The 25,460-nt window shown below is 33.2% G+C and overlaps 4 protein-coding genes across 6 annotated transcripts; 3 read left to right on the top strand and 1 right to left on the bottom strand.

The window, feature by feature from the left end:
- Positions 1–1,033: 1,033 nt before the first annotated feature.
- Bma-egl-8 (Uncharacterized protein) lies at positions 1,034–12,555 on the top strand (the record flags this gene model as incomplete). Of its 2 annotated transcripts, XM_043081948.1 has the most annotated exons (29): positions 1,034–1,117; positions 1,323–1,433; positions 1,617–1,790; positions 1,958–2,037; positions 2,162–2,297; positions 2,473–2,576; positions 2,783–2,946; positions 3,048–3,171; positions 3,357–3,443; positions 3,555–3,651; positions 3,855–4,209; positions 4,286–4,357; positions 4,553–4,653; positions 5,218–5,415; positions 6,884–7,025; positions 7,162–7,319; positions 7,571–7,674; positions 7,919–8,021; positions 8,223–8,387; positions 8,508–8,712; positions 8,821–9,004; positions 9,329–9,401; positions 10,191–10,322; positions 10,915–11,067; positions 11,342–11,457; positions 11,789–11,915; positions 12,020–12,123; positions 12,215–12,290; positions 12,487–12,555. In XM_043081948.1, the coding sequence occupies 29 exons, from the start codon at positions 1,034–1,036 to the stop codon at positions 12,553–12,555; spliced, it is 3,798 nt and encodes a 1,265-aa protein (XP_042937882.1). The 2 variants fall into 2 exon arrangements, with proteins under 2 accessions (XP_042937882.1, XP_042937883.1); XM_043081949.1 differs by lacking the exon at positions 10,915–11,067.
- Positions 12,556–13,307: 752 nt separating this feature from the next.
- On the bottom strand, positions 13,308–15,247 carry Bma-ife-3 (Uncharacterized protein; the record flags this gene model as incomplete). The annotated part of the gene is made up of 5 exons (XM_001901735.2): positions 13,308–13,376; positions 13,596–13,712; positions 13,839–14,103; positions 14,401–14,564; positions 15,125–15,247. 5 exons carry the CDS (start codon positions 15,245–15,247, stop codon positions 13,308–13,310), a joined length of 738 nt encoding a protein of 245 aa, XP_001901770.1.
- A 1,274-nt stretch (positions 15,248–16,521) lies between these two features.
- On the top strand, positions 16,522–23,519 carry Bma-usp-50 (Uncharacterized protein; the record flags this gene model as incomplete). 2 transcript variants are annotated; one of them, XM_043081946.1, is made up of 19 exons in its annotated part: positions 16,522–16,655; positions 16,750–16,903; positions 17,074–17,245; positions 17,580–17,742; positions 18,434–18,605; positions 18,722–18,893; positions 19,398–19,553; positions 19,732–19,976; positions 20,292–20,386; positions 20,464–20,532; positions 20,711–20,789; positions 20,888–21,018; positions 21,131–21,236; positions 21,322–21,429; positions 21,511–21,630; positions 22,023–22,163; positions 22,256–22,351; positions 22,607–22,729; positions 23,343–23,519. In XM_043081946.1, the coding sequence occupies 19 exons, from the start codon at positions 16,522–16,524 to the stop codon at positions 23,517–23,519; spliced, it is 2,613 nt and encodes an 870-aa protein (XP_042937880.1). The 2 variants fall into 2 exon arrangements, with proteins under 2 accessions (XP_042937880.1, XP_042937881.1); XM_043081947.1 differs by lacking the exon at positions 16,522–16,655 and having other exon boundaries at positions 16,796–16,903.
- Positions 23,520–24,741: 1,222 nt separating this feature from the next.
- Positions 24,742–25,017, top strand: Bm13464 (Uncharacterized protein; the record flags this gene model as incomplete). The annotated part of the gene is made up of 2 exons (XM_043081945.1): positions 24,742–24,861; positions 25,003–25,017. The coding sequence occupies 2 exons, from the start codon at positions 24,742–24,744 to the stop codon at positions 25,015–25,017; spliced, it is 135 nt and encodes a 44-aa protein (XP_042937879.1).
- Between the last annotated feature and the right edge of the window lie 443 nt (positions 25,018–25,460).

Below are 25,460 nucleotides of genomic sequence, written 5' to 3'. Positions count from 1 at the left end.
TGATCATTGTTGGCCGTCTTCCTTCCTCACTTATGTTATTAGTAATCATTGTGTAATAAGGCCATTTGTCCTGTTGTTATTAGCTTCATCAAAAAGTAACAACGATAGATAGGGATCTCTCGATTCACTGGAAAGTGATCCTCGAAATACCAATCATAAAAAGCAGGCTGTTATTTGTCATAGTTTTCTACGTTGAACTGTTAACTGGCAAACTAATGAGTAGGTCAAGTGGAATGCTATAACGGCTGACATCGGTGTGTCCAGCACAACTTGATACGCAAAAATATTCAGGAAATAAACCACTAGTGAATATTTCTAGGTTATGTCCATATATCCATTTAAGTTGTTCTACAATCACTATACAGTTGTTAAAACAGGGTAACTTGATTAATATTGCTTCCTTTATAATTGATCATTTGCACTTTCATCATCGATCTCTGCATCGAACAATGCATCGTAATGTTATTGAAAACCACCCAAAAATTTCTCGATAGAAAGTATGCTTGTTTGCCCGTCCAGATATTTTCCTTTTTCCTAAAGGTTTAGATGATGGCCAATAAAGAAAGCCGTTTCGACTTTATACTTTATATTATTCGGCAGACCATTGCTTTCTCCAAGCTGCGCTTTTCTTATTTTTTCGTCTTGCATAAATCAGCAAAAATCTTGTGGTGATGATGCTGCAATTTGAAGACGTTCTATGTTCTATGGTATTTTAGAATTCTCCATTAGTTATGGCTTGTCTCATTCTTTTTATATTTATATCTTTGGCATAGACTGATTGACACAATGTTTTCTCTTTACGAATCTTCACTAGGTCCTTGCCAACTTGTTGTGGAAGAAATATTGTATCTGCTTTGTGAATACACTTCTTCAATAACTCGCCGATGTTTTCCTTGGACAAAATCCGTTCGTTTGATTGAAAAAATTGCTTTTGCATGCGTCATGAATCTTAAAATAATTTGATTGTGCAATGGTGTTTTGTTTAGAAAGTTATTGGGTGATGTGAGAGAGGCGTGTGAGGCCTTTCTCGAGAATGGCCAAAGAGTACCAGTTCAGTTGGAAGCCCAACATCCCTGATGCTCTTCTGAAAGGTTATGAATTCGATAAATATGATGATGTGAGTTAAATTTATATCATTTTTGATCCTTTTTTGTCAAAAAAATTTCGAGAAAGTTTCATACTTTTGATGCTTAATAGTTGCTATATGATATATTCTTCACTATAGTGGGATTATTTTTGTTGCAAAACTCATGGGAGATTCATCAAGTACCTGATTACTGTATATCTTTGTTTAGATGTTTGGTTTAAATGGAAAGTTGCAGGAAAGCATATGTCTAGAATGTAGTACATTTCTTCGTGTGGATGAGTATGGATTTTTTTTGTACTGGACATCAGAAGAAAAGAAAGATACATCAGTGCTCGACCTTATCCTGGTCAGTTATTTGTAACTTGCATATTTGCCTTATTTAATTCAAGTTTTATTCCAGAGCGAAAATTCTCTGATTATTTTATTATATTTAATGAAAGTACTGAACTTTCGTTGTTTTCATCTTGATTCTAGATATTTATATCATTAGTACTTGAAATTCTTTCTTAGAAAAATATGTGCATGACAGGTCTGGGAAGCAAGACGTGGTACATTACCGAAAGATGGACGGGTAATGTTTGAATTGGAGCAGCATGGACCACGTGAAACCATTGAAGACAGAACAATTTGGCTTACATATGGTCCTGATTTAGTCAGTGTTAGTAATTACTATTTGGTTGCAGAAGATATTGAAATTGCCAAGGTAAATAATTTTATTCTTGTATCTTTATTCTTATAAAATTTAATAAAAGTCCTTTACGGTAATTTTTTATAAACTAGCTGTTGTATTTAAGACATCTCCAGGAAATGAAGGTTGTGCAGAAGTTATGTACAAGCATTACAAGCATTTTATATGTTGTGAAATTTTAGATCTGGCGAAATGGTCTGAATGAAATTTTAAGAACAAGTAAAATGCGACATATTTCTTATACAACAAGCTTGATGAAAAAGTTTGTTTGTTTTATTACTTACACTTAGATTTATGATTTTTTGACTGGCTTATATATAACTAACGCTTTTAATTCGCATTTTTTTAAAATCTCTCTGTTTGTTTTTAAAATAGCGTACTTTCAGTTGGCGCTATTTATGTCTCTGTTTGAATGAACATCAAAAAATTCCCATAAGAAATATTGTCAAAATCTTTTCCGGTGGTAAAACAGATCGAATGGTGCAGAAATGTCTCAGTGATCTCGGACTTTCGGGCAATAAAGCATGTATTTTGATGAACTTCAAAAAAATAAAATTTGTTTTAAGCAAATACTTTTTCTAAGAATCATTTGTTAATACTTCTGCTATCTAGCGATATTTTGCCAGTTTTTTAATTAATAAAATTATTAGTTTAATTAATAACATTAATCATTTATTTCTGTTGCTTCGTTTTTAAGGAACATGATGAACTTGATGTGGAATTATTTACTTTCGACAAATATTTGCGCTTATATTATAAAATATGTCCACGAAGTGATGTGCAAGAATTATTCGTAAAATTGTAAGTAGCAGTTAGCGTTAAAATTGTTGGAATATCTGATCCAGCATGAACTGATGCAGTATTATTTTTATTGCTGTTGTAGATTCGTTCATATTTGAGTAGTTTAACCAATAACATTATTTTAGGTTAAATATGCGTTTTCTAAGCTATTTTGCTTCTATACTGTGCCAGTATCATGAGACATCTGATTGGCAGTTGTTTTGCAGAAGTGGTCAAAAAGAATATCTTACCAAAGATCGTTTAATAAATTTCTTGAATGAAGAACAGAGGGATCCTCGACTGAACGAAATATTGTTCCCATTTTTTGATGATAAGAGAGTGCTGAATTTAATATCAAAATACGAAAGTGATGAAAATTATATAAATAATGGTATTTTTAAAGCAATTTGTCATGATTGGATCAGAATTTTTTCACAAACCGTTTTGAAATTGTATGAAAATTGAATTTAGTTGTTTGTAACTTTTTTTCAGGGAAAATGTCTGGCGATGCTTTCTTACGGTTTTTGATGTCTGATGAAAATGCACCAATATTTTTAGATCGAGTCGAGCTTTATCAGGATATGGATCAACCTCTGTGTCACTATTATATTAATAGGTACATAAAAATCTGACATTTTCAATGCTCTCATCAGATTAGAAATAGCAAATATTTACATAATGTTGTTAGTTATTTTTGCATAGTAGTATGGAAACTACTAAATTATTAATTGTAACAGACTTGCTAATGTCAATGAGTTGTTCGTTGGAAAATTCATTAGTAGAAAATGTTCTTTTTTTCAGTTCGCACAATACATATCTCACTGGAAGGCAATATGGCGGAAAAAGTTCGACTGAAATTTATCGTCAGGTTTTATTGTCGGGGTGTAGGTAATCATCATTTCTAAGATTCAACAGATCTAAATGGTATTTGCGAGCAATAAATAACTCCAACTGGGCAAATTAATAATATGAAGTTCTTCATTCTTCGTGCCATTGCAGATGCATTGAACTAGATTGTTGGGATGGTACTGGGGAAAATAAGGGTGAACCAATTATCACCCATGGCAAAGCAATGTGTACAGATGTTTTTTTCAAAGTAAGCTATTGATTGTGCCATTTCCATATTGTGATTTTATTATAGACTTTTTTTTAAACTGTGTAGGGTTATCTTTAAATGCATTGGTAAACGGGTGTAAACGATTTTTCTGGTTTTTTCATTTCTTCTTTTCCTTGATGTATTTGAGTCAGAAATTTTTAATGAAAGCAGTATCATCGGACATATATTCAGAACTTCTTCAGGATGTGCTGTATCAAATTCGGGATACTGCTTTTGCTAGGTCTGATTTTCCAGTGATTTTATCATTCGAAAATCACTGCTCTAGATCAAATCAACTCAAAATGGCAAAATATTGTATGGATATACTTGGTGATATGTTGCTGTCAAAGCCTTTGGATGATTATCCGCTTGAACCAGGAGTACCATTGCCATCACCCAATCGTTTGAAACGTAAAATACTAATTAAAAATAAACGATTGAAAGCAGATATTGAAAAACTACAAATGGAACAGTTTCTCCGCGAGGGTAAATTAGATGGCGAAGATGAACCGGTCGAAAATCCAGAAGCTTCTGTTGGCGAGGAAATTTCAGCACTTAGTAAGCATAATCCATAGCTAATAGGTGGTAAAAAACTTAATTCCATATTTCGAATAAAAGGACAATATTTTTGCAGCAGTTAGTGACCAGAGAGCACATCCGGAGGTAGAAGTTTGCGATGCACACTCAACGTCAACATTAGACGCAAGTATAATTTTGTTTCCTTTCAAAAAGTAAATGAAATTAGTTTTAATATTTGATCAATATATAATGCAATAAACTTCAATAAAGAGGGATTCTAAGCTGTTGAATTGATGGTTCTTTTAATAATCACTCGCTTACTGGTCAGAAAACATATTTTTAAATATCAGTTTTTTTTGTTTCTCTTCCAAGAAATTTTCAGATGATGGTGCGCTATTAAGAGACTTAGATGAAGCACATCCTGAATTCAAACAAACAAATTTCATATCAAAATTGAAACCTCTTGTTGCCAAGAAACCTCAGGCATTCTTTACATTCCATTTTTTACCTACTGATTTGCTTTCAAGTTCTAAATTTCATTTTGAATTATATGGAATGGTGAAGTTTTGTTCACCTGCGTTTTTAATAAAATGCGTAAAAGAATTTTCAAGTTGGACAACAAAGAATAATTTCTAAAATTTCTGATTACCGTTTGTTTTTAAAGACTTTAGAATGAATGGGTTTGCGATGATGGTGATGTACTAATTTTCTTTAGAAAAAAAAAATCGTTTGAGTTCAGCTAGTCTGAGATGCTTTTTTAAAATGTTTTTGGAACTGTTGCGCACTTCAAATTTAGGTATTGCTAGAGATCGTTTAATGCCATTTTCCTGTTGTCATATTACTACTTTTGGATACTGTCTACATAAATATTTGGAGGCATTTATATAGATCAAGGAGATAATGTCGAACTTGTCTTCAATTAGAAAATTTTTCATTTCAACATATCTTTAAATTTGATTAGGTGTAATAATTTTTTTTTTTGCTTTTGGCAAATAGTTTCTTGTAATTTAATGTTCGTAAGCTCTTAAAATTATTATGTGTACACAGTCTGGAAGTGAATCACCGCCGCATATTGTTGGAAATGTGGCGCTACCCATATTTGCATCATCATCATTCCGCAACAAACGATCGTTTCGCCGAACTTCACGAGTGGCAGAATGTGAAGGCAGTGGCGGGAGTTTAAGTGCCGCATTACTGGATCCACAGCCACAACGTCATTTATCAACAAGGCAGAAAAATAAAAAGGCAGTTTATATTAGGAATTAATGTAGGACCAAGTAAAGATAAGAATGTAGAATATTCGATGTATAATCCGTTAGCCTGAGTAAGGTGGAGCAGACGCTTTACCAAGTTGTTGCACATCATACTTTTTCCATAGGTTTTGATTTGGTCGCAACTTTGGTCAGCTTTTTACGTCTGCCAATGTTCATATAAGTGTAAAATTTCCAATCGTCTTTAAGACGAGCACGGGCACGGGGTTTTACTGAAGCATAAAAAAGAGATGAGATAGAGAAGTTTCGTTAATATCTGCATGTGCACAACGTTTCTCTATCTGCACCTCTGTTTTCAGCGAGTTTTGCACAAGCATACTTGTGGAACGATTGAAACAGTTCGTATCTATGAGCTTTGTTAAATTGACACTTTTGTCATTTTTGATTTTTGCCTTTGTATTTACTTTGAAGTTGTCTCATTTTAATTAGTTGGTGGCTTATATTGCTACTGCCTCGAGAACCTATAATCCGCACAACCAAGGTTCTGATATGCTTGGGTCCTGTTGAAAGTCTTCATGAAATGTAATAAGTTTTGTATTCTGTAGTTGCTATTCATCAAAGGATATTTGTTCTGTTTGAAATGCATCCATTTTTTTAAAGTAATATTCTTGGGGGAATTATATTGTTTTTACAGCTTGAATTGTATATGTGTTTTAATGTGAGGAAATACTTTGCACGCGTGACTTAAACCACTAATCACTAATCATAACGAGCAATGTGGAATGAATCTGGTGATTTACTGCATTTGGAAATGCTAAGTACTAGCTATAACGCTTCATCCATACTTTAGGAGGGCATTCATGAAGTAAGGATTGTTTCGAGTTCTTCCAAGCGATGGAAAAAGAAATAGATGTGCAAAAAATATACAACATTTTTAATTCACTTCCAGTTCCTTTTGTCACTCATTTGCATGCTTTAGGATAAAGTGAATATTTTCCAGAGGATAAATATTTAAATAGTTTCGAGAGAAATCTAAGTATATATGTTTTTGAGGCATCTGTAACTGTAGTGCTTCATTATTTCAATAAAGTGCTGCGGTTATTAATGTGTTGCAGTTGTTTACGAGGACAAGAGTAGGCTGTGACGACACGTGTCATCAAGAGGAAAGAGTAATTTTAATAGTGTGTTGGTAGAAATGACTTGCATTTACATACTTACACTTGCACATATCATTAACCTTGCATATATTGGCCAGCTTATGGCCAGTAAGTGCAGTAGTATAGTAAGTGCTGTCTTAGGTTTTGTTAGCCTTTAAAAAATTTGCACCTATTTCTTGTTTGTCGTTTCACACACACATTTATATGTTTTATACATGTTAGGTGTGATTATGTTCTAAGAGAGAGACTCTGAAAATCTTCTTTAATTACGAAAATGATTTTGAATTTTAGACATAGTAAAATCATAGGTACTTTATTTTATTTTTTATTATTGCTTTATTTTAGCAACAATTAACAAAAGAAGAGGAGGAACGCATTTTTGCGGAATATCATTATACGGGTGCAACTACCAATATACATCCTCTGTTGTCAAGCCTCGTTAATTATACTCATCCAGTGAAATTTTCTGGTTTCGATGTTGCTGAAGGTTTTATCTAAAGTTTTACTTCGATTGTAAGCTTATCCAAAATTTTTAATAATTTAATAAAATAAGTGGATGGGGAAGGATGTTAAAAAATTAGAATCCATTCGTTTGATGTTGCTTAACTGCAATGCGTTTTGAGCGAATAATCTGCACTTCCACATGTCTTCATTCTCGGAAAGTACGGGTTTGGGGTATCTGAAGCAGAGTGCTCCAGAATTCGTTAATTACAATAAGCGCCAATTATGTAGAATATATCCAAAAGGCGCTCGCGTCGATTCTAGCAATTTTTTGCCTCAGGTGAACATTTTCATTTACAGTCCTATTTAAATATGTTGCATGACATTCTAGATTATTCTTCCGAATCAGCCAATTTTTTGTGAATAGATATTTTGCAATATTTCAAGGTATTAAATAAGTCGATAGTTCTGCATGAAACATTGATTTAGGACTGAAAACTTTGTAGTTTTTGTAAAAAAAACTTTGTAACTTTGTAGCATAATACGAGAAATCAAAAATTGTTCTGAGACTAAGTCGATTTATAATTGCAGATATTTTGGAATGCTGGCTGCCAAATGGTGGCATTAAATTTTCAAACTCCTGATATATCTATGCAGCTCAATCAAGGGAAGTTTCAGTATAACGGTGGATGTGGGTATGTTTTTTTCTTTTTTTAAAGATCCATATATATTCGTGTCAAGATATTTTAAAAAAGTTTTTCCTGCAGCACTGAAACGATTCCGTGTTAGCTTAACCGGCTAATTCATATGCTAATTCATATTTTGATATAGTTTGAGAACGGCTTATCTATTTAAGTTCTGTACAGGGAATTCATATTATTTTCTGTACAGCTGTATTCATACCGAATTCTTCAAAACCTTTTCTATAACCAGTTTTAGATATCTCTTAAAACCTGATTTCATGAGACGACCTGACAGATCATTTGATCCATTTTCTGAATCTCCCGTTGATGGCGTAATTGCAGCACACTGCACTGTGAAGGTATTAGCCTTCTGCATTATCTTTTTTTGTATCTAAGTTCTGTACAGGGAATCCATGTTATTGGTTTGAAAAACTATACAATATTTTATCAGTCATCTGCAGTTGTTTAATAATCCAAAAATTTCGAAAAATGTATGTGAAATGTACTTTTTTATGGAGTATATTATGAAAAAGACAATGTATTTTGATTTTTTTCTTCAGATCATATCAGGCCATTTTTTATGTGATAGAAAAGTTGGAACTTACGTAGAGGCAGAAATGTATGGTCTTCCAACAGATACGATACGAAAAGAACATCGAACACGTACTGTGCCTGCTAATGGATTGAATCCTGTATACAATAGCGACCCCTTTGTGTTTAGAAAGGTGGTTTCATAATTAAAGTGTGTAAAAAATTAAAGATATTAGCGGGAATTCAGTTTGCGATTGAGTTTAAAATTAAGTAAAAAGTAATGATCGGATTCGTTTTGTCTTATTTGTTTACAGGTTGTCTTACCGGAACTAGCGCTTTTACGTCTTGTTGTTTATGACGAAAATGGAAAACAACTTGGACAGAGAATATTACCGCTAGATGGTTTACAAGCAGGTTACCGACATATAACACTTCGTACAGAATCAAACATGCCTATGGTATTGCCATGCCTTTTTGTTCGAATCGTAATCAAAACTTATGTTCCCGATGAACTGAGTGGTAAGCTTATAAATTCCTTATGCTTATTCATACAGCAAATAAAGTCAATTTGTTATCGATTTCTCCCGCAAACCTTGTTGATTTACAATTTTTCTGCACTAATTGCAGGCCTAGTAGATGCATTGGCGGACCCACGCGCATATGTTTCTGCACAGGAAAAACGAACAGAAGCTTTATATAATATGGGCGTTGAAGATTCGGATATAGTAGAAGTGACATCAAGTTCGTTGAAGACACTATCAAACAAGAATATGTTGCGAATAAATGGAGCTCCACTAGATCAAAACTACGAGTAAGTACTAAATCTTGACACCATCATCAAAAACAATCAATATGAAGTGACACATACGTAGAACACTTGCAAATAAGCTGAAATTAACATATTAGCACTAAGACTATATAATTTATAATGATTTGCTTTGAAATTTTGTTTCTTTCGCTTCGCATCTTATATTATATTAGAATTATGATTGACAGTCTTTATATTCTTCGCTATGCTGTCTTCTATTGTTTCCAAATTCTTAACTATGAAAAAAAAATCTTCCCTTAATCGTTATTCCTTTTCGGTTAGACAATTCTCAAGTAAATGAAAGTTGTAAATGTGCGATTTTTGTAGGTCTTTGAAGTCAACGGTATTATTGAAAGATTCAGCTCGTTTGAACACGGAAGCTACAGATGGCAAGCAGAAGGTAGTTGTATTTTTTGAAATGGTTAAAATTATACTGCTTCACTGTATTTTATGGCATGTAATTATTAATTTTTATTTAAGAAATTGTGATATTGATAAAACAGTTAGGAATTGCGTAAGATTCATGCAGTTATTTATTATTCAATTTGAAAAAAATTTTTTTATAAAGCCTTTTGAATGACTAAGATAGTTAGTATACTCTTTCTAATATAATTTTTCCTAATTCCTTCTACTCCTATGGTCTTTGTGACCACAGCAGTCGGAAACTTCGAGTATCAATAAAATGCAAGACTCCAATCTATTTAAGAATCAGCTATTATGATTACTCATTTTCGTTTCATTACAAATGCAAATGTATTATCACATATCATACTGCGTAACCGCGTAACAGCAAATTTTTTTATTGCATCAAATTGCTTTCAAACCAAGAAGAGTAGCCATTCGTTGATGGTGGCAAAAAAAGTCATTTTCTGTTACGTTCGTAGTTAGTATTACTTTTGATCAGATCGTTGTATTATTCGAGGAAAGAAAATTCTCGCTCAAGTTTGATCGGAATTTCCAGTGGTTAAGAGATGAATAAGTAGATCTGTGAGAATTACAGCTTATTAAATTAGATGTTGCTTTAATTTATTCAGAATCTCACCTGGAAAATGTTTGAGTGTTATGCTAGTTAATTGATCTGCATTTATAAGTTTATAAAAAGCTTGCAGGGTGGTATGAAATACCATACTTATATATTTTTAAGAACATTTCTCATAATGAATGCAAAAGTAACGTAGATTGCTTTTAGATGGAAGCAATCAATATTGGCGACTTAAAAAAAGATAAATGTTTTCAAAAATTAGTTCGGAAATTTCAAAAAGATATGAACGAACTGAAGAAACGACATCAAAAACAGAGGGGATCAGTTCAAAAGCAGCAGGTAACTAACTACTTGTTCTTGTGAACCATAATTGTTAAACACATTGTTTCTTTTTCGTTAGTAAAGTCGAAATATTGAATTACTTTAATCGAAAGACGCGAAATTATTCGTAATCTTTCGTGACTAAAAACCTTGTGATTTGTTAATATAACTACTGTAAGCGACATTATTCATTGAAATAGTATGTGCGGTACAAAGACTGTTTGAATAGTTAGTATGTTTTTCTATTTGGATTAGACTGCGTTCCTACAATACGCTTTCGGAAATTTCTGTTGTTATGCCTTATTTACTGTTTGAACTGCTGAAGTGCAATTGAATCTCTCAAGAATGAAAGATGTGCACTGGGAAATCGTCTTGACACCCATGACACAATGTGCATATCACCATCAGCTTATTTTACATTAACTAGTATAATTCTTTCTGTTTGCTTTTGCAATTTTGCACTGCGCATTGATAACATCACTAATAACACGGTATCGTTAAGAAATTTTGAGTGAATTGTGTTTATTAACATTCCCAGTTGGTGAAGCTCGAATATTTATTTAGAATTTTGCATTTAACTCCTTTTATTAATGCATTCCACTAGTTATAGCAAATGACTGTCGACAAATTGATTTGTGACAGTTACAAGCAGTCTAAATGGCGAACAGTGGCTAACAGTGCGGGAAGTCAGAAACATCAATCACTGTCATATATGAAGTCGGAACCAATACCGCACAATATTGACATGACTAATAATTACAAAGTGTGTTGTCTTTCTTGTGCTATTCGTCCCTCGTACTGCTTGTTTCCTATATGACATGTTCAAGTCAAAGAAGGATATGGCCTTCATCTCTTATGTATTTGATTCTTTGAAGGAAGCTTGAGAACCCCTTTAACACTGTTAGGAATGTACTTAATTTTCATAAAGGAAACAAGTGTATTGTCTTTCTTTTGCGCTAGTATCTATCTCAAATCCTTTTGCAAATAGATTTCTTCAATCCATCTTCGTCAGTTTAATATGGAGTGTTGTCTTTCAGATGAAGTCCTTAATATTGTCTCAAACCGATGAATGGTCGTCGATGATGCGAAGGCACGAAAGAGAATGTCACGATCTAAGGCGATCACAAATAAAAGAAGAATTTGAATGTCTAGGGTGATTGTTAGCTTATCTTCTACAGAAGCCAATCTCAGTACGTTATCAAGTTTGAAATAATTAAGGTCATACTTCTTAGAAGTATGACCTTAATTATCTTCGAAAATCTCAATTATTTCAGGATCATAAGTTTAACAGACAGTATCGTGCGTCTCACTCAGAGACTGAATCCATGGCAGTTCTTGTTAACTACTTCATGCACGATATGTTATGTTGAATGAGTGGGATTCTTGGTGATTGTACTGTGGGTTATTTCAAATCATTACGGTTCCACAAAACATGGGTGATGTGTTCTATATTGTTCATTTTCACATAAAATAACATCTTTCAGGAAACTGCTTCAGGATGCTCAAAAACAGCAAATGAATATGTTAAAGCTGAAGTTGGAAGCTGAAAACAAGGATTTGAAGCAAGCCCAGACAAAAAAGAGTATGGAAGATGCTCGAGCTATACAACAGGTACTTCATTCGGTTTCAGTTTGGACACGTGGTTGATCAGCTTATCCTCACCACACTAGTATACATTTATATATATATAATATCATTTTTTTTTTCTTCAACAGGATAAAAACATCAAAACAAAAGCAGAAAGGGATCGACGAATAAAAGAAATGAATGAAAAAAATTTGAAAGTGTTCTGCGAAGAACGGAAAAGACTGGCTATAAAGTAAGTGATTATTTGCATCTCACATTCCAGATGGTCGCTCGAGAAGCAGATCTTATTTACGGATTTTGTTTTTTAATTGTTGTCATTTAAGAGCTCAGAAACATGAGGAACAGTTGATGAAAAGGCATGGAGAGCAATATGAACAGCTTGAGAAAGATGCAGAAAAGGTCTCTTCTTTGAAAATCTTCCCAAAAACACATAAATTTCAATATTTACGTCGTTTCAAGATGTTCTCTTTGAAGAAAACAAACAGTCCAATGAAATTTATAAATTGATGTTATTGATTCTAAATGAAGCTAAAGACTCCCTTAATTTTAGTTTATTTCATATCCTTCGACCTTCACAGGAAATAAACATTTCCAGGAGCTAGAATTGGAAGAAATGAGTCACCGAGAAACCCAATTAGCCTCCAAACCTGAATTTATTTGCTGACAGCTTGGAAATCGATGCAGACCACTCCAAGAAATCCTGTCATTTCTTCGCCTTAATCTCTCTTATTTCCATGAGAGCAGCAGAAATTGCCACCGATCTGGTTTTTATGAGTCACCTCACTTTAGAAAATCTCATCTCCCAAGTTTTTAACACTTTAATTTCATACGCTGAAGCGTATCGAATAATTTATAAATTGTTTTGAAATAATGCGAGTTAAGCCCCATTTTATATTTCGATTAGGACGTCAAGATATTTATAATATAGAGAACATCATTGGAGAAATGAAACCAATAGCAACTGGAAATGACTTCAAGGTTGTGCGAGCAAAGTCATATACATATTATTCTGAAATTTCCGACTGGGAAGGTATTTAAGATATTCTGTAGATCAATAGTCCGACAGTTATGTGTTACCAAAATGCCTTGGTCATTAATTCAATTAAAACAAAAACTTCAGTTCCAAAAATTAGGCACAAGTATGCCGAAAAGAGAAACGAAATTTGTTACGATAGTAATGTGTACATAATAGTAACGAAAAATCCAGAATGTGTTATTATTCTAGGACAAAGCATGTATCCAAATAATTTATGTTCTGAATATGACTGCAGTGGAAAGGAAATTTGTTAGATTTTTTTAGCAACTATTAAAACCAGATAAAAATCACATTAGACAAAAAACAAAACCCAAAAAAACATCAGCTAAAGCAATCAACTCCGGTAAGATACATGTGTACAAATACAACTTTATCCTCATTTACCTCGTTTCTTTCATTGGGATGACAATACGGGGTTTTACCATCGAACCCGTACGCACCGATGAGTCCTGAAGACAAAAGCAGGCTTTATCAGAAAATAGAAGATACACTACTGGACAGCCAAATCTCTAACCAACCGTCATACGAATGTTTCATTCAATTATGGTGATCACGGTGAGGTGACAAAATTTGTAAAAAGTCATTATTGAAAAGTCAGATACAGATATCTCTTAAGCAAGCAGATCCATATCAGTTTTTGTAACAACTCAGAGTGAACATTCAATTACCTTATGAACTTCATAACGAATCGGTTCCGAATCTGGGATTTCAAGTTTTGCTTTTAAAATTTGCCCAATACGCAAATTCACATCATCCTTCAGTGAGTCACGTGTCCATAGTGAAACCTGCAGAAATCGATGGATTTTAGCTTCTGTAGTAATCAATATTTTTGCAAGACATACAAAGCTTTTATTTATTCCCCAGAAAACTAAAACGTCATATAATGAAATACAAAATAAGTAAAACTTGACCTTATCGCCCTTCTGTCGAACATTTACAACCGCACCGCAAATATGTTCGCCATGTTCTTCAAACTGTTCCCCAATAATTGCCATCAGTAGCTCAAGCCAGTAATGGTCCAATAATTGCGCTCGTTTTTGTTTGTCAACAACAACAAGCCAACGACCACCCTTCACATTATTTTCGTCCTCCCACATCGGTTTAATACCCTCTTTAAATAAATAGTAGTCGCTTCCCCAATTAAGACCCGAAGCAGTCTGGATGTGATTATACAAGCTGAAAGGATTTAAAATCCGCAAGTTTTTTTCCATTTTTAGTAAAAACTGTTAGTACTAACGTAATGACCAAAAGCCATTTTCAAAGCAGTTGCACTAAGTTGCAATTTTCAATTGAACCTCTGGTGCGGTTTCAGTTGAAAAGAAGGGATTATTGATTCAAACTTAATTGTGAAATGGAAGCAAATAAATATGTTAACAGTAAATTTACAGCAGTTCCGATATCAAAATAGGTGCAAGGCGGCTTTAGAAATGAAAAGCAGCGAAAAATGAAATGAGAATTTGAAAAATAACTCACGCCCAAAAATCTTCAACAGTGTCAAAGACGGCTACTTGTTTCAAACAATCCTCCCAGTCTTTGTTTCGATCAGCTTTTAAATACCACAGAGCCCATCGGCACTGCAACGGATGACGTGTAAGTGATTCTGGAGTTGCTGCAGAAAGATTTTCAAACTCAGACCGCTGAAAAAAGAATGTTTTGGAAGCATTTCTTTGAATGAATGGAACATCCATAAAAAAATGCTATAATCATTATCATTTAAGAAGTTATACAAGACAACGTCAAATGTGCTAGAAAGATTTAATTATGATGAGAAGATACAAATATTGTCAACAAATAACCTAATCACCATTAATTCTTTTAGCCACTAGATTACATTTTCATGCCTATCAACTGCCATGCGAAAAATATGGAAAACTTGTTTCTTTCGAAATATCTATTGCAATAAAATATTCTCAATCAACATTTTCAAACGATTTATTGCATTGTAGATCCCTTTTCTTTGTGAAAGCTACTTTGTTACAGTCACACAGATCGCTATAAGTCACCGGTATCTTCGAATTTATACCACCTTTTTCTTGTACTTGAAAGTTATCACTTCATAAACGTTAGACGAAATCATAAAAACAGTGTTCGTTCAATTCCACCAACCGAAATGTTCCTGAGAAGAGATCGGACAAATTTTCCAAAGCAAATTTAATGCATATTTACTTACATAAGAAAGAACTTAATGAAAACTAGCCTCAGCATGACTTGTTTCATCTTCATTATCGTTAGACTGGACAGCTTCTTCGGTTGTTTCCAACGGATTCTCCTTGTCGTTGGTTGACTCTTGCTTAGTAATTTCCGATTTCGATATAGGCATATTATCAGTACCCAAAATTCATGAAACCTCGCAATATATAAGAATTTTCAAAGCAAAACATAACAGCAATGTTACTCTTCATAACTCTTAAACTCTTACTGTACAAATTATAACTCACAAACAGCAATATCTTCTCGAATAAGACGAAGTACAGCGTGGAAACAATAGGCAATGAAGAACACGATTTCCCACCACTCATATATACTTTAGAACGGTTTAGGAATGAAAACATCTACATAAATATGCAAATTTTGGAATTTATTATGAAATTCAAATTTTAGTCGCACCTAGTGGAAACACATGCAGTAATATACTCGATGTGGCGTTAATTGCTACACTGAGCCAAGTTATGTGAATATTGTATAGATGGTCATGTTTGGTATAAAAGTATTCTGTGTCTCTTCCACAGATCTCCCAAAATACACTACTAATTAGTAACACTACTAATTACATAGAGATGATCTTAAACCTACGTGAAAACATTCATTTACAGGTACTATAATATTATGAAATTAAAGAACGCATCAAAATAAATTACAGACGTTGTCATTAAATAAGGCATGCTTTAAGATAGAACAAAGCTGGGAATAACGACGACAGCAAGAAAGAACAGACTTCATAAGGTCCTCCGAACTGAAGTTTGCGTTAAAGAAGTTAAAATGTCGATGAAGTACTGCCATTCTTTTAAGCCTTTCAACGAATATGCTACTCATCACCATTTCTCCAAACACGACTACCAAATACTACCAAACCCTTTAAAACTCAAAACTAACAGGACTACCAGCCCGTTCAAAAATACCACTTTACAGTGACTAGCACCACAAAATATATGAAAGTGACCGCAGACTGACCAAACCAAATAACGGTCATAACATAACAGACCGATAGACATTAAATGTGACCACCAAGATCATAAATTGCATAGTGGGGTAGCACCAGTGATAAACAAGAACCACTCAACAACAATATTTTAACAAGCCAGCATAATAAGAGGTTTGCGACACGTGAGTCTTTGTGCAACGACGACGAGTTCCAATGAATGGTTTGAATGTTGCCGGATATATTTAAGTGAGAAAAGGAGTGGTTATATTTAGTCAAGTAGATGTGTGATGTGTAACTGTAATGGAGAAATGGTGTATTCACCTATTTTCACCTGTTTAATGTTGGTGTCACTATTCTCTGCCTGATGAGATTTTGAATTTTGACTGTTTGCTAATTAATTGGTGAATGTCAATGTTAGTATTTTTCGAAATTGTGAACGTTCTCTTTGCAGGATGGTTCTGAATCGTCCCACATTAATTCACCTTGCTGATTTACGTTTCAGTAGTTTGGAACATTTGAAATCATGGTGTGATGTAACCCATAAGCAGAAGTGGGAGCAAGCGATTTCACGACTCGTTTCCACCAAGTAGACCACTTTAATTTATTCTTTGTTGTCCTCCTCGTCGTAGTTGGACAAGCAAAAAAACAAATAATGAAAGAGCGTATGAAGTCTTTTATAGAGCATTCGACCATGCAGAACGGGTTTTCGATGAAGCAAAGCTGAAAATGCGGGAGGGAGATGAGGAAGATGCATACAAGCTGTTCACACGAATGGGCATTATCTCAAAAATAATTATTACCAAGAGCGACTTTCAAGAATTCAAAAATTCACCGGTAATGATAAAGCGGGTACTTCTGGTAGGATAAAAAATAATCTTATTTTATCAGACTGCTAACTATCCTTTCTCAGAATTTGTATTAGCATTTTTTGTTACATGGTTTGAAAATGAGGAAAAATGCTTCTCGTTAATGTGTGGAATTCTTGCTGCTAAGTCTGTTTTTAGGATGGTCGACGTTTTTACTACTTGTTTGACCAGTGTATTGCTTATCTGAAAGAACTGGAAGAAAGTTTAAAGAAACGGTATGAGTTGAAGAAAGCTGAGAAAAGTTATGATGAGCAGGACTTATCAGTTTTGCAGAGTGAAGAAACACCGGAAGACAAAGATTATTTCATGAGTAATTTTAATTGTTTATAATGTCATATTTTGCGCAGATATTTCCATAATAATATGAAAAAATTAAATTAGTGTTGGAAAAATTTCTTTACTGTCATAAGCCATATCACATTACAGTAAAAATTATGCAGTGAACTTTTAAGCTTCGCACCAGGCATATCAAATGGAATATGCCTTCAGAGATTTGCTATGAGCATATCCAGATTTGACAGTTGGTAATGCCGGACTTCCTTCGAATTGGGGCTTGTAGAAATGCATTTAAATTTTTTGAATGTTAGAAAATATTTCATTGAGTGGTATCTGATTGGTGTTTTTGATAAGGATATATGTTTAAGAGGAATCGATGGTAATAGATCCACGTGACCTGGTACGGTATATTGCTTGTAAACATCGAGCGCTTATCATTGATTATCGAAAGGACCAGACAGATGTCATCCAATATGCAAACGCTGGGCAGTTATTGGTTGCACAGGTTCCTGCCGATGCTGTCGTCCCTGGGTTGGTTCATTAACCTTTACACGTTTTTCCCAGAATACTTTTGTGTGACTTGACTGGAATTGAACTCCAGGTTTTTTTGGTTCACTTCCTCTTTTCACATATCTTCACTTCGAAACTACATTTTGAATATGATCTTAAAGATCGCAAAAGGATATCGGATCTAATTTTTTATCTAATGCAGAACTACTGAATTATTACATTTAACAAACAATCTGAAGACAATGGATTTAATTCGAAGCATTAAAGTAAGAAAAGCCAAAACATCAATAAAATATCGATAATCTACTCGTTTATGACTAAAAGTTTAGTCAGTACTTGAATTTTGTAAATACCAACCACGTATTAAAGTAGTCTCTTTATAGAATCAGAGTCGTGTAAATCTTTCCTACTAATTCTATTATAGCTTATGTCTTCATAGTTACCTTTGTCAGTAATATCTTTCTGGTTGCATTTGTCTTAGCAAGGAATCATTTTAAATTAACAGTAGGAGTATTTAAGTAACGAAAGTTAATGCTGTTTCCTATTTTTAGTTAAAAAGGTGATTCCTTGTTGAGATAAGTAGTTGCTGCTCATACATTGATCAATTCTTTGTTGTTATTTACTTAGTTTTGTTTTGTTTTGTTTTTTTTTTTCACATTTTTCTAATATATTCAGTATTCGGTTTTTTTACTTGAACACTGCCACATTATAGTTGTATTGGTTCTTCACTGATTCGCTCGGCTGAGATTGCTCAAAGAGCTATTCTTCAGCGAATGGCAGATGTAGATGTGGTTGTGCTTATGGGAAGTGGCAATGCTCCAAATGAGGAAAAAGATATGATTGCTGGATCAAAGGAACAAATACTCTATAGCGCATTATCAATGGTTTTCCTTTTCTAGTCTTCTAGAAATAAGCAACAAGTTAGTTTGCAAAGCAAGGGAAGAAAATTGCTTAGCAGCGAGTGATAGAATAATTATGTCAAGTTAAATTTTAATTGCAGTATAACAATAACTTTCGGTTGAAAAATCTACCAAAATTTTTGAAAGGTGGTTTTGAAAATTGGCGTTTATATTATCCAATGCATACAACCACAAAATTTGCGATGCGAAGGAAATTTGTGGATATTGCAAATCGTACTGAATTCGCTAGAGCAGTTGCTGAATATAAAAAAGGTTTTTTTTTTTTTGTTCGAGTTGTTTTCCCTGCTGAATATTTTGTATTTTATCAGTTATATGATCACTCAAACAGCGTATCAACTTTCTAAAGCTTTTGTTTGCTTTTCTAGTCATGCAGGTAGCATCAGTAATCATTTTCACTAACGAGCTGATTTGAGCAGACATGCACTCCACTCATCTTCTGTGTCGGATTATGCCTTTCCTCCTGAAGACATTATACAGTTAGCTTGCAAATTTTTGCATATCACTCGCTGATATCTGCGCTTGTGGTAGTTTATCAACTCGATGATCACTTCAAGTTGGCTCACATCAAGTTGCATTCGATGTAATTCCGCCAAGTCGTTCACGAAATGAACTTACATATTCTTGTTTTCCTTCCAGAACATGTGACATTTCTTTATTAGACTAAGCAGCAGTGTTTTAATTTCATTATAGCATAACAAATTTAATTAATTCAGATTTGGGTAATAAGCCAAAAATACGCCGTATAAATTTCTTTAGGTTTTGGGATTGATTCCTTAGAATATCCTCAATTACTACCAATGGTTTACTCTAAAGCAAGTGGATTATCAATGCCTTACTCGAGTGCTTCAGATAGTATCGTGCATCATATGGGACAATCTTCGTCTTATTCCTCAATGTTGATAGAAACTTCAGGTATACTTGTTTTCTGTCAGTTATTTTTATTATTGATGATTTGAAATTTTCAAACTTGAAAAATATCCGTAATCTGAAAACTGTTGTTTCAGGAATTTGATGTTCTCTTAATTTTGCTGTAACTTTTTGGTGAATGCAATTTTACCTATTTGAAAAGGACTTCTATGTGATCTTGCAGACGTTCCTGATGAATCATCATCCTTGGGCTTAGTGCTGCCACCGAAAAATGAATTGCTTGATGTTAGGATAGATGCAGATACAGCAAATGAATCATCAGCTATGAGGAATTCAAACGTTACAGACGTTACAGTTCCTCCAATCTCCCGAAATGTGACTAGAAATTCTAATTCGCAGGTTGATGTTTGTGCACTTCAATCTCGTCAACTCCCTGTAATTGACCGAAGCAAGAAACCACTTTCAGAGGTCTGTATAAAATATATTGTCATTACAAAAAAAAATAGTACTTTGTTTTTGAACCATAGCACATAGTGAATGCTAGAATCCATAATATCAAGGTTTAATTGCATTAACTTCGTCCATATATTGAGATATTCTTTGTTTGAGTTATTCATACTCTATTTTGTTTGCTATTTTCCTTCCTTAACTATTTACTATCCTTACCGTAGTTTTTTATTTAGAAAATTGTAACTCCTACTAATTTTTCACGTCTGTTTTAATAGAGTATTCCGATCATGTTTCCATTTTTATTTGCTGGATTACTTGGTAATATTGTTTTAGTTATCTACTTTTAAAGAAAAAGCCTCTTCTGAAAAGTCTTTTTCACTTAAATCGACTCCAACGATGTTTGGTGGTGCAAAATTATACGGTGCAAGGCTAGTTACTTTTTATTCTTTTTATTCTGAATTCATATTTTTCGATCTATATTGTTTATCTTCCAATATTATTTTAGCTCAAAACAAACTGCAGTGAATATCCCAACTGTACCGGACAGGTTACTGAAACCACAGTTATGTCCAAGGTATATATAGGATTTATTTATACTGATTTTATTAAAATAGCATGTGTGGGGTAGTTAGATTATGATCTACTGCATGTTTCATTATGTTGCTGCTAATCTAGCCATTAGATTTTAAATTATAATAAATGAGCTTTTGGATAATCTTACAGCTGTCTGAATAAAATCATGAGCTTTTCAGCGATGGCTCGCACCAGCTTTTACATTTATATGAATCTATGACGAATATTCTCAGCCTCTGTGCGCTTTCTCGAAGCTGTGTAAACTTTCATTTCCTTGCGCTTACTTCCCTGAATTTTTTTTTTTGGTTTTTTTGAAAATGTCTTTCTGTACATATCTTTGAATTTTTCTCATTCAGAATCCCGGATACACTGGTTTGTACAATTTGGGTAATACATGCTTCATGAATTCCGTGTTACAAACTTTGTTCAATACAATTCCACTGCGACGTATTTTCACCAAAAACGAATTTTTCAAATTTGTTAACAGGCATTTTTTAAACATCTAGTAGCTGTGTTCTGTTCTATTGGCCATAACATATCATGATAAAAAATTTTCATCTGTGATTCGATATTTGAAGAAAAAGCGAAGGATTTTTTAGGACAAACAAAATGGGTACAATGGGTATAATATCGTCTGTATTCTCGGCAATGATGGATTCTGTTTGGAGTGGATTGTTCAGTGCTCTTCGTCCTCAACAATTTCTTGTATTTTTAACATCTTTTATCTGTGGACAAAAAAACCATTCTTCACTGCATCCCGTTTTGTTTTACCGTTTTGTTTCTTTTTAAGGAAACATTTGCTGCTGAAGTGAATGCTTCTTTGGCGGATGGTCAGCAACATGATGCACAAGAATTTCAAATTTATTTACTTGATGCATTGCATGAAGATACAAATCGGGTAATTTCCAGTAGTCTCTTTCCATTGGAATCCTGTAGGCATTTAAATAATTTAATATAGAAATCTTATTATTTATTGTAGGTAATGAAACGCAAAACATTTGAGCAGAATTATACTGGAGCAAATTTGAAAGCAGAAGCAGCTGATTATAATGAAAAGTTAAGGGGATTTGCCTGTTCACCGATCAGTGACATTTTTAATGTTAGTAATTTTTTCTGTATAATTAACAACGTTTTTAGTTCGCTTTCGGCACTGTTTTTTAGCCTTATTTCAATTTTTATTTTGGTAGCACGATTAAGACAATCTTGCTGATGTTGTAAGTATTCATTTTGTGTGCGGTGCACAAGCACTGCACAGTACTGAATTTCTGCAGACGTAAAATTAGTGTGTTCGTTTCATAACTTTATGCTGTAGCATGATAAAAGGGCTTTTTACCCTGGGAATTTTGGCTAAATTCTCTAAACTTTTCTAAGTAATTCATTATGAGGGAACGAATATTTCGCTTAATCATAACGGTGACCATTATGGAAATTAATGGCAAACACTATTCATTAAATGAGCTCAAATCTTTCCTGTCAAATAAATGTTCTTAGTGTCAAACAGTATCAAGTTTGCAATGCAATAAGTGCAAGCGACAAAGCGTCACTTTCGAAGAATTGGCTCAGTTGTCAATAGAAGTACCAAATCGGAATTCAACAATTGAAGATTGTATACGGAATCATTTTCAAGATGTGGTTCGCTTTTCTTCAGAAGTATAGTTCGAGATCTGATTTATTTCTTATTTGATATTTTAAAATAATTATTATATCTGTTCAGTTGTTTATAGGAACTTGATGGTTCATGCAAATGGCGTTGCCCTGATTGTGAGTCTTTACAGACTGCAACTCGTAGAACGTTTCTGTGGAAGCTACCTGAAGTTCTGGTCCTTTGTTTTTCTCTTACTTCATGGCTTTACTGGACTTATAGGAATTTTAGCAGTAGTTTCGGTATAGTGCTCTTATTGTGTTTTGCTTTATTCATATTCATTACCAGAATTATGAATAATTTGAAGTAGTTTAAGAATTAGAAATAACGCCAATTGGAAGATTCAACAATATGTACTTATCTTCACATCTATATTTTCATATTTCAGTTTGTTTCTGAATTCTATTTTCATATTTTGAATTCTTAGTTTTAGGTCATACACTTGAAACGTTTCACTTTTATGGGAGATAACTGGCAGAAAAACGATGCTTACGTAACTTTTAACACGTTTCCACTAAAGCTACAATCTGAATATTTCAGCTTATATGCTGTTGTCGTAAGTTGTATATTTCCGTTTTGCTAGCAAACTTTTTACTTTTTCTTTTCTCTTAAATAATATATTTTATTTTTTAGTGGAAAAATTTTTGCAATAAAATCATAATTTTGTTTCGTATTTATCACATAACTTACTAATTTTTGGTTAACAACTTTATTAATTTTTCATTATCTTCGTTTTACCATGCCAAAATTTAATATTTCTTTGATGTCATAGGTTCCAGAATTCTGATCTTTTCGAAATTTTATTTTTGCATTACAAATTAACACTGATTAAAAAAGATTGATCTATTCATCCCTATCATCACGATTAACTGGCATGTGTGAACATCGTTTACAAAACTTAGGTTAAAACCCAATAAAAAATATTCCTTATTAACTGGAAAATATAAAGGCCTACGTACAATATCAAAAGTAATTTAGTATTGATTAAAAGTTGGCTTCCTAAATGGAGGTTTGTTCAGCTTCACTTTCATTAACTATTATTGTATTGGTTCAAGTGCTTTTTAGAAAACTTCGAATTCATCATTATTTTTCCAGTCATTCCCAAAATTATGTGTTGTAAATGTCTTAAAATTGCTACACTTTTAATGCTTAATGGTGTGAATTTTCAGAACCACAGAGGGAGTTTGAATAGCGGACATTATACAGCAGTGGTTCGTAACCAAATCACTAAACAATGGTTACTCTTCGACGATGATGTTGTTGCGCCGATAGATGTGGATTTGATATGCTCGAAGTATGCCTTTATCTTATATTTTCAGAAAGATTCTCTGTCGCAAATTTTATGATATGTTCGAAGCAATTTGTATGGTTTCGAAGTCATTTGAGAAATGATTTGGGGAAAATCAAAATGTTGTCATTGGAACTGGTTATTTTCACTTTACTGTTGTTATTTTATCGTATGTATTTTTGGTAAAATTTTCTGTATGATTCCAATTTTAATTTAATTCATACTTTGTTTTAAAATTACAGATCCATAAGTCCATACTGTTTCTTACTATTATTTTCAGTTTTCACTATATATCACTTCGTCATTTTAACGAGGTCAATGAATCCATCTTTGCACCTTTTTATGTTTTTTTTATAGGACATTAGTTGCCATTTTTTCACATTTCATTATTTACTTTCCGCAGACTGTGATTACTTTTGCTGAATCCTGTATCTTTTGCTTAATAGTTGCACTTTTTCTATTCACATCATTCTGCTGGCACATAACTAATCACTCTCTCGGCTGAGATTGTGTTTGAAAAACGATTTTGTTTTAATGGTTTTTTGCTGACATAATTGTTGTGACATCTTATTAACACCGTTTTTAATTCCTGCCATTTACATATTAATTCATGCCTTTTGTAATTAAATTATATGCAGTTTATCTGATTAGGTTACTGGTGCTTAATTTTTTTTTTGGCAGAGCTACATTTGTTTAACATGTATTTATTACAAAAACAGTCCCATTTTCTAAGGTAGCCGGAGAAGGAAAATTTGAAATTTGAAAATCTTTGATCTTTGTATAAACTGTAATCGTGTGTATCATAAGTTATAGTTTGATTGATACCTTCAGTTTGTCGTTGATAAATTGGACATCAATTGGTGTTGCATATTTTTTGAGAAGAAAGTGAGGATCCAAATTGTAGGAACATCTTCTGATGGTTTATTAATTTTTGAGGTTACTGGTCTTCCTATTTTAGACATGGGAAGTTCATCGTCATTGTGCCAGTGGATTACAAACTTCAAAATCATAGTTAATTTTCTAAAAATTGGTTTTTTTTCAGCTTCTAGTGATTGCGTGGTATCTTATTTTGGTTTGAAATTTGCCCAGTTGTTAGTTTCAATTTTAAACCGTTTATTATTCGTAAACTGGTTTTAAGGAAACTTCATATTTGATAGATGGGCAAGATAAGAGGAAGATTTTTTTTATATTTGCTTGATGATCATAGTGATGTAAGATGGAAGTATTTAACTTCTTGTAGTGATGTGGTGACTGTCTGCACTGATAGTAACTATTAATAAATGAGAAAGGCTGGAATACAACAAAACTTCAAAAACGATTCAGTAAATGCTTCGTTATGTACATTGGTCGTACATGATTTTCATATCAGTTTGCACATCGAGGATTTAAACAAATACATGGTGACGTGTTGCTTTCTCGAAAATACGTTACTCTTAATATCTTATTGTTCCAACTGAATTTACCGTATCAGCACTTCCTTCCTTGCTATTCTGTAATTTTATTATTTTTATCCGTGAAACCGTAAACAATTTGTATTTAAGATGGAGTCCATCTGAGAAAACTATACTGTCACAGTCATGTGTGCTTTCAATAACAAAGGACGAAAGTTGTCATCGAAATGAACATACATAACATATTTGAGAAGCCTTTCTCTTTATCGACCATTAATTGATGCACACTGCATCATTTATTTATCACTAAATTATGCATATTCTGAGAGGTTGTTGCATAGTAATGGAAATAATGGAAAAGAAATTTGTACCAAATCTAAGCGATATTATATTATATAAATAATGTAACTTAATAGCCGAAACAGATTGTTTCTCCACTAAACAACTTGGGATAGATATTTTCGTTGGTAAAAGATATGATAGCATGTTATGACCGTATCACCGTATCAGGATTACCAGTCAGCGCTTATTAATATGTAGTAATATATACTTTAGAAGAAATTTGTCATTAGAAGTTAATCTTTGATTAGAATGAATTCCACTGCATT

Source organism: Brugia malayi (assembly GCF_000002995.4).
Source record: "Brugia malayi strain FR3 genome assembly, contig: Bm_v4_Chr4_scaffold_001, whole genome shotgun sequence".
Taxonomy (NCBI): domain Eukaryota; kingdom Metazoa; phylum Nematoda; class Chromadorea; order Rhabditida; family Onchocercidae; genus Brugia; species Brugia malayi.
Note: the sequence above shows the minus strand (reverse complement) of the source record. Positions and strands in the feature narration are given on the sequence as shown.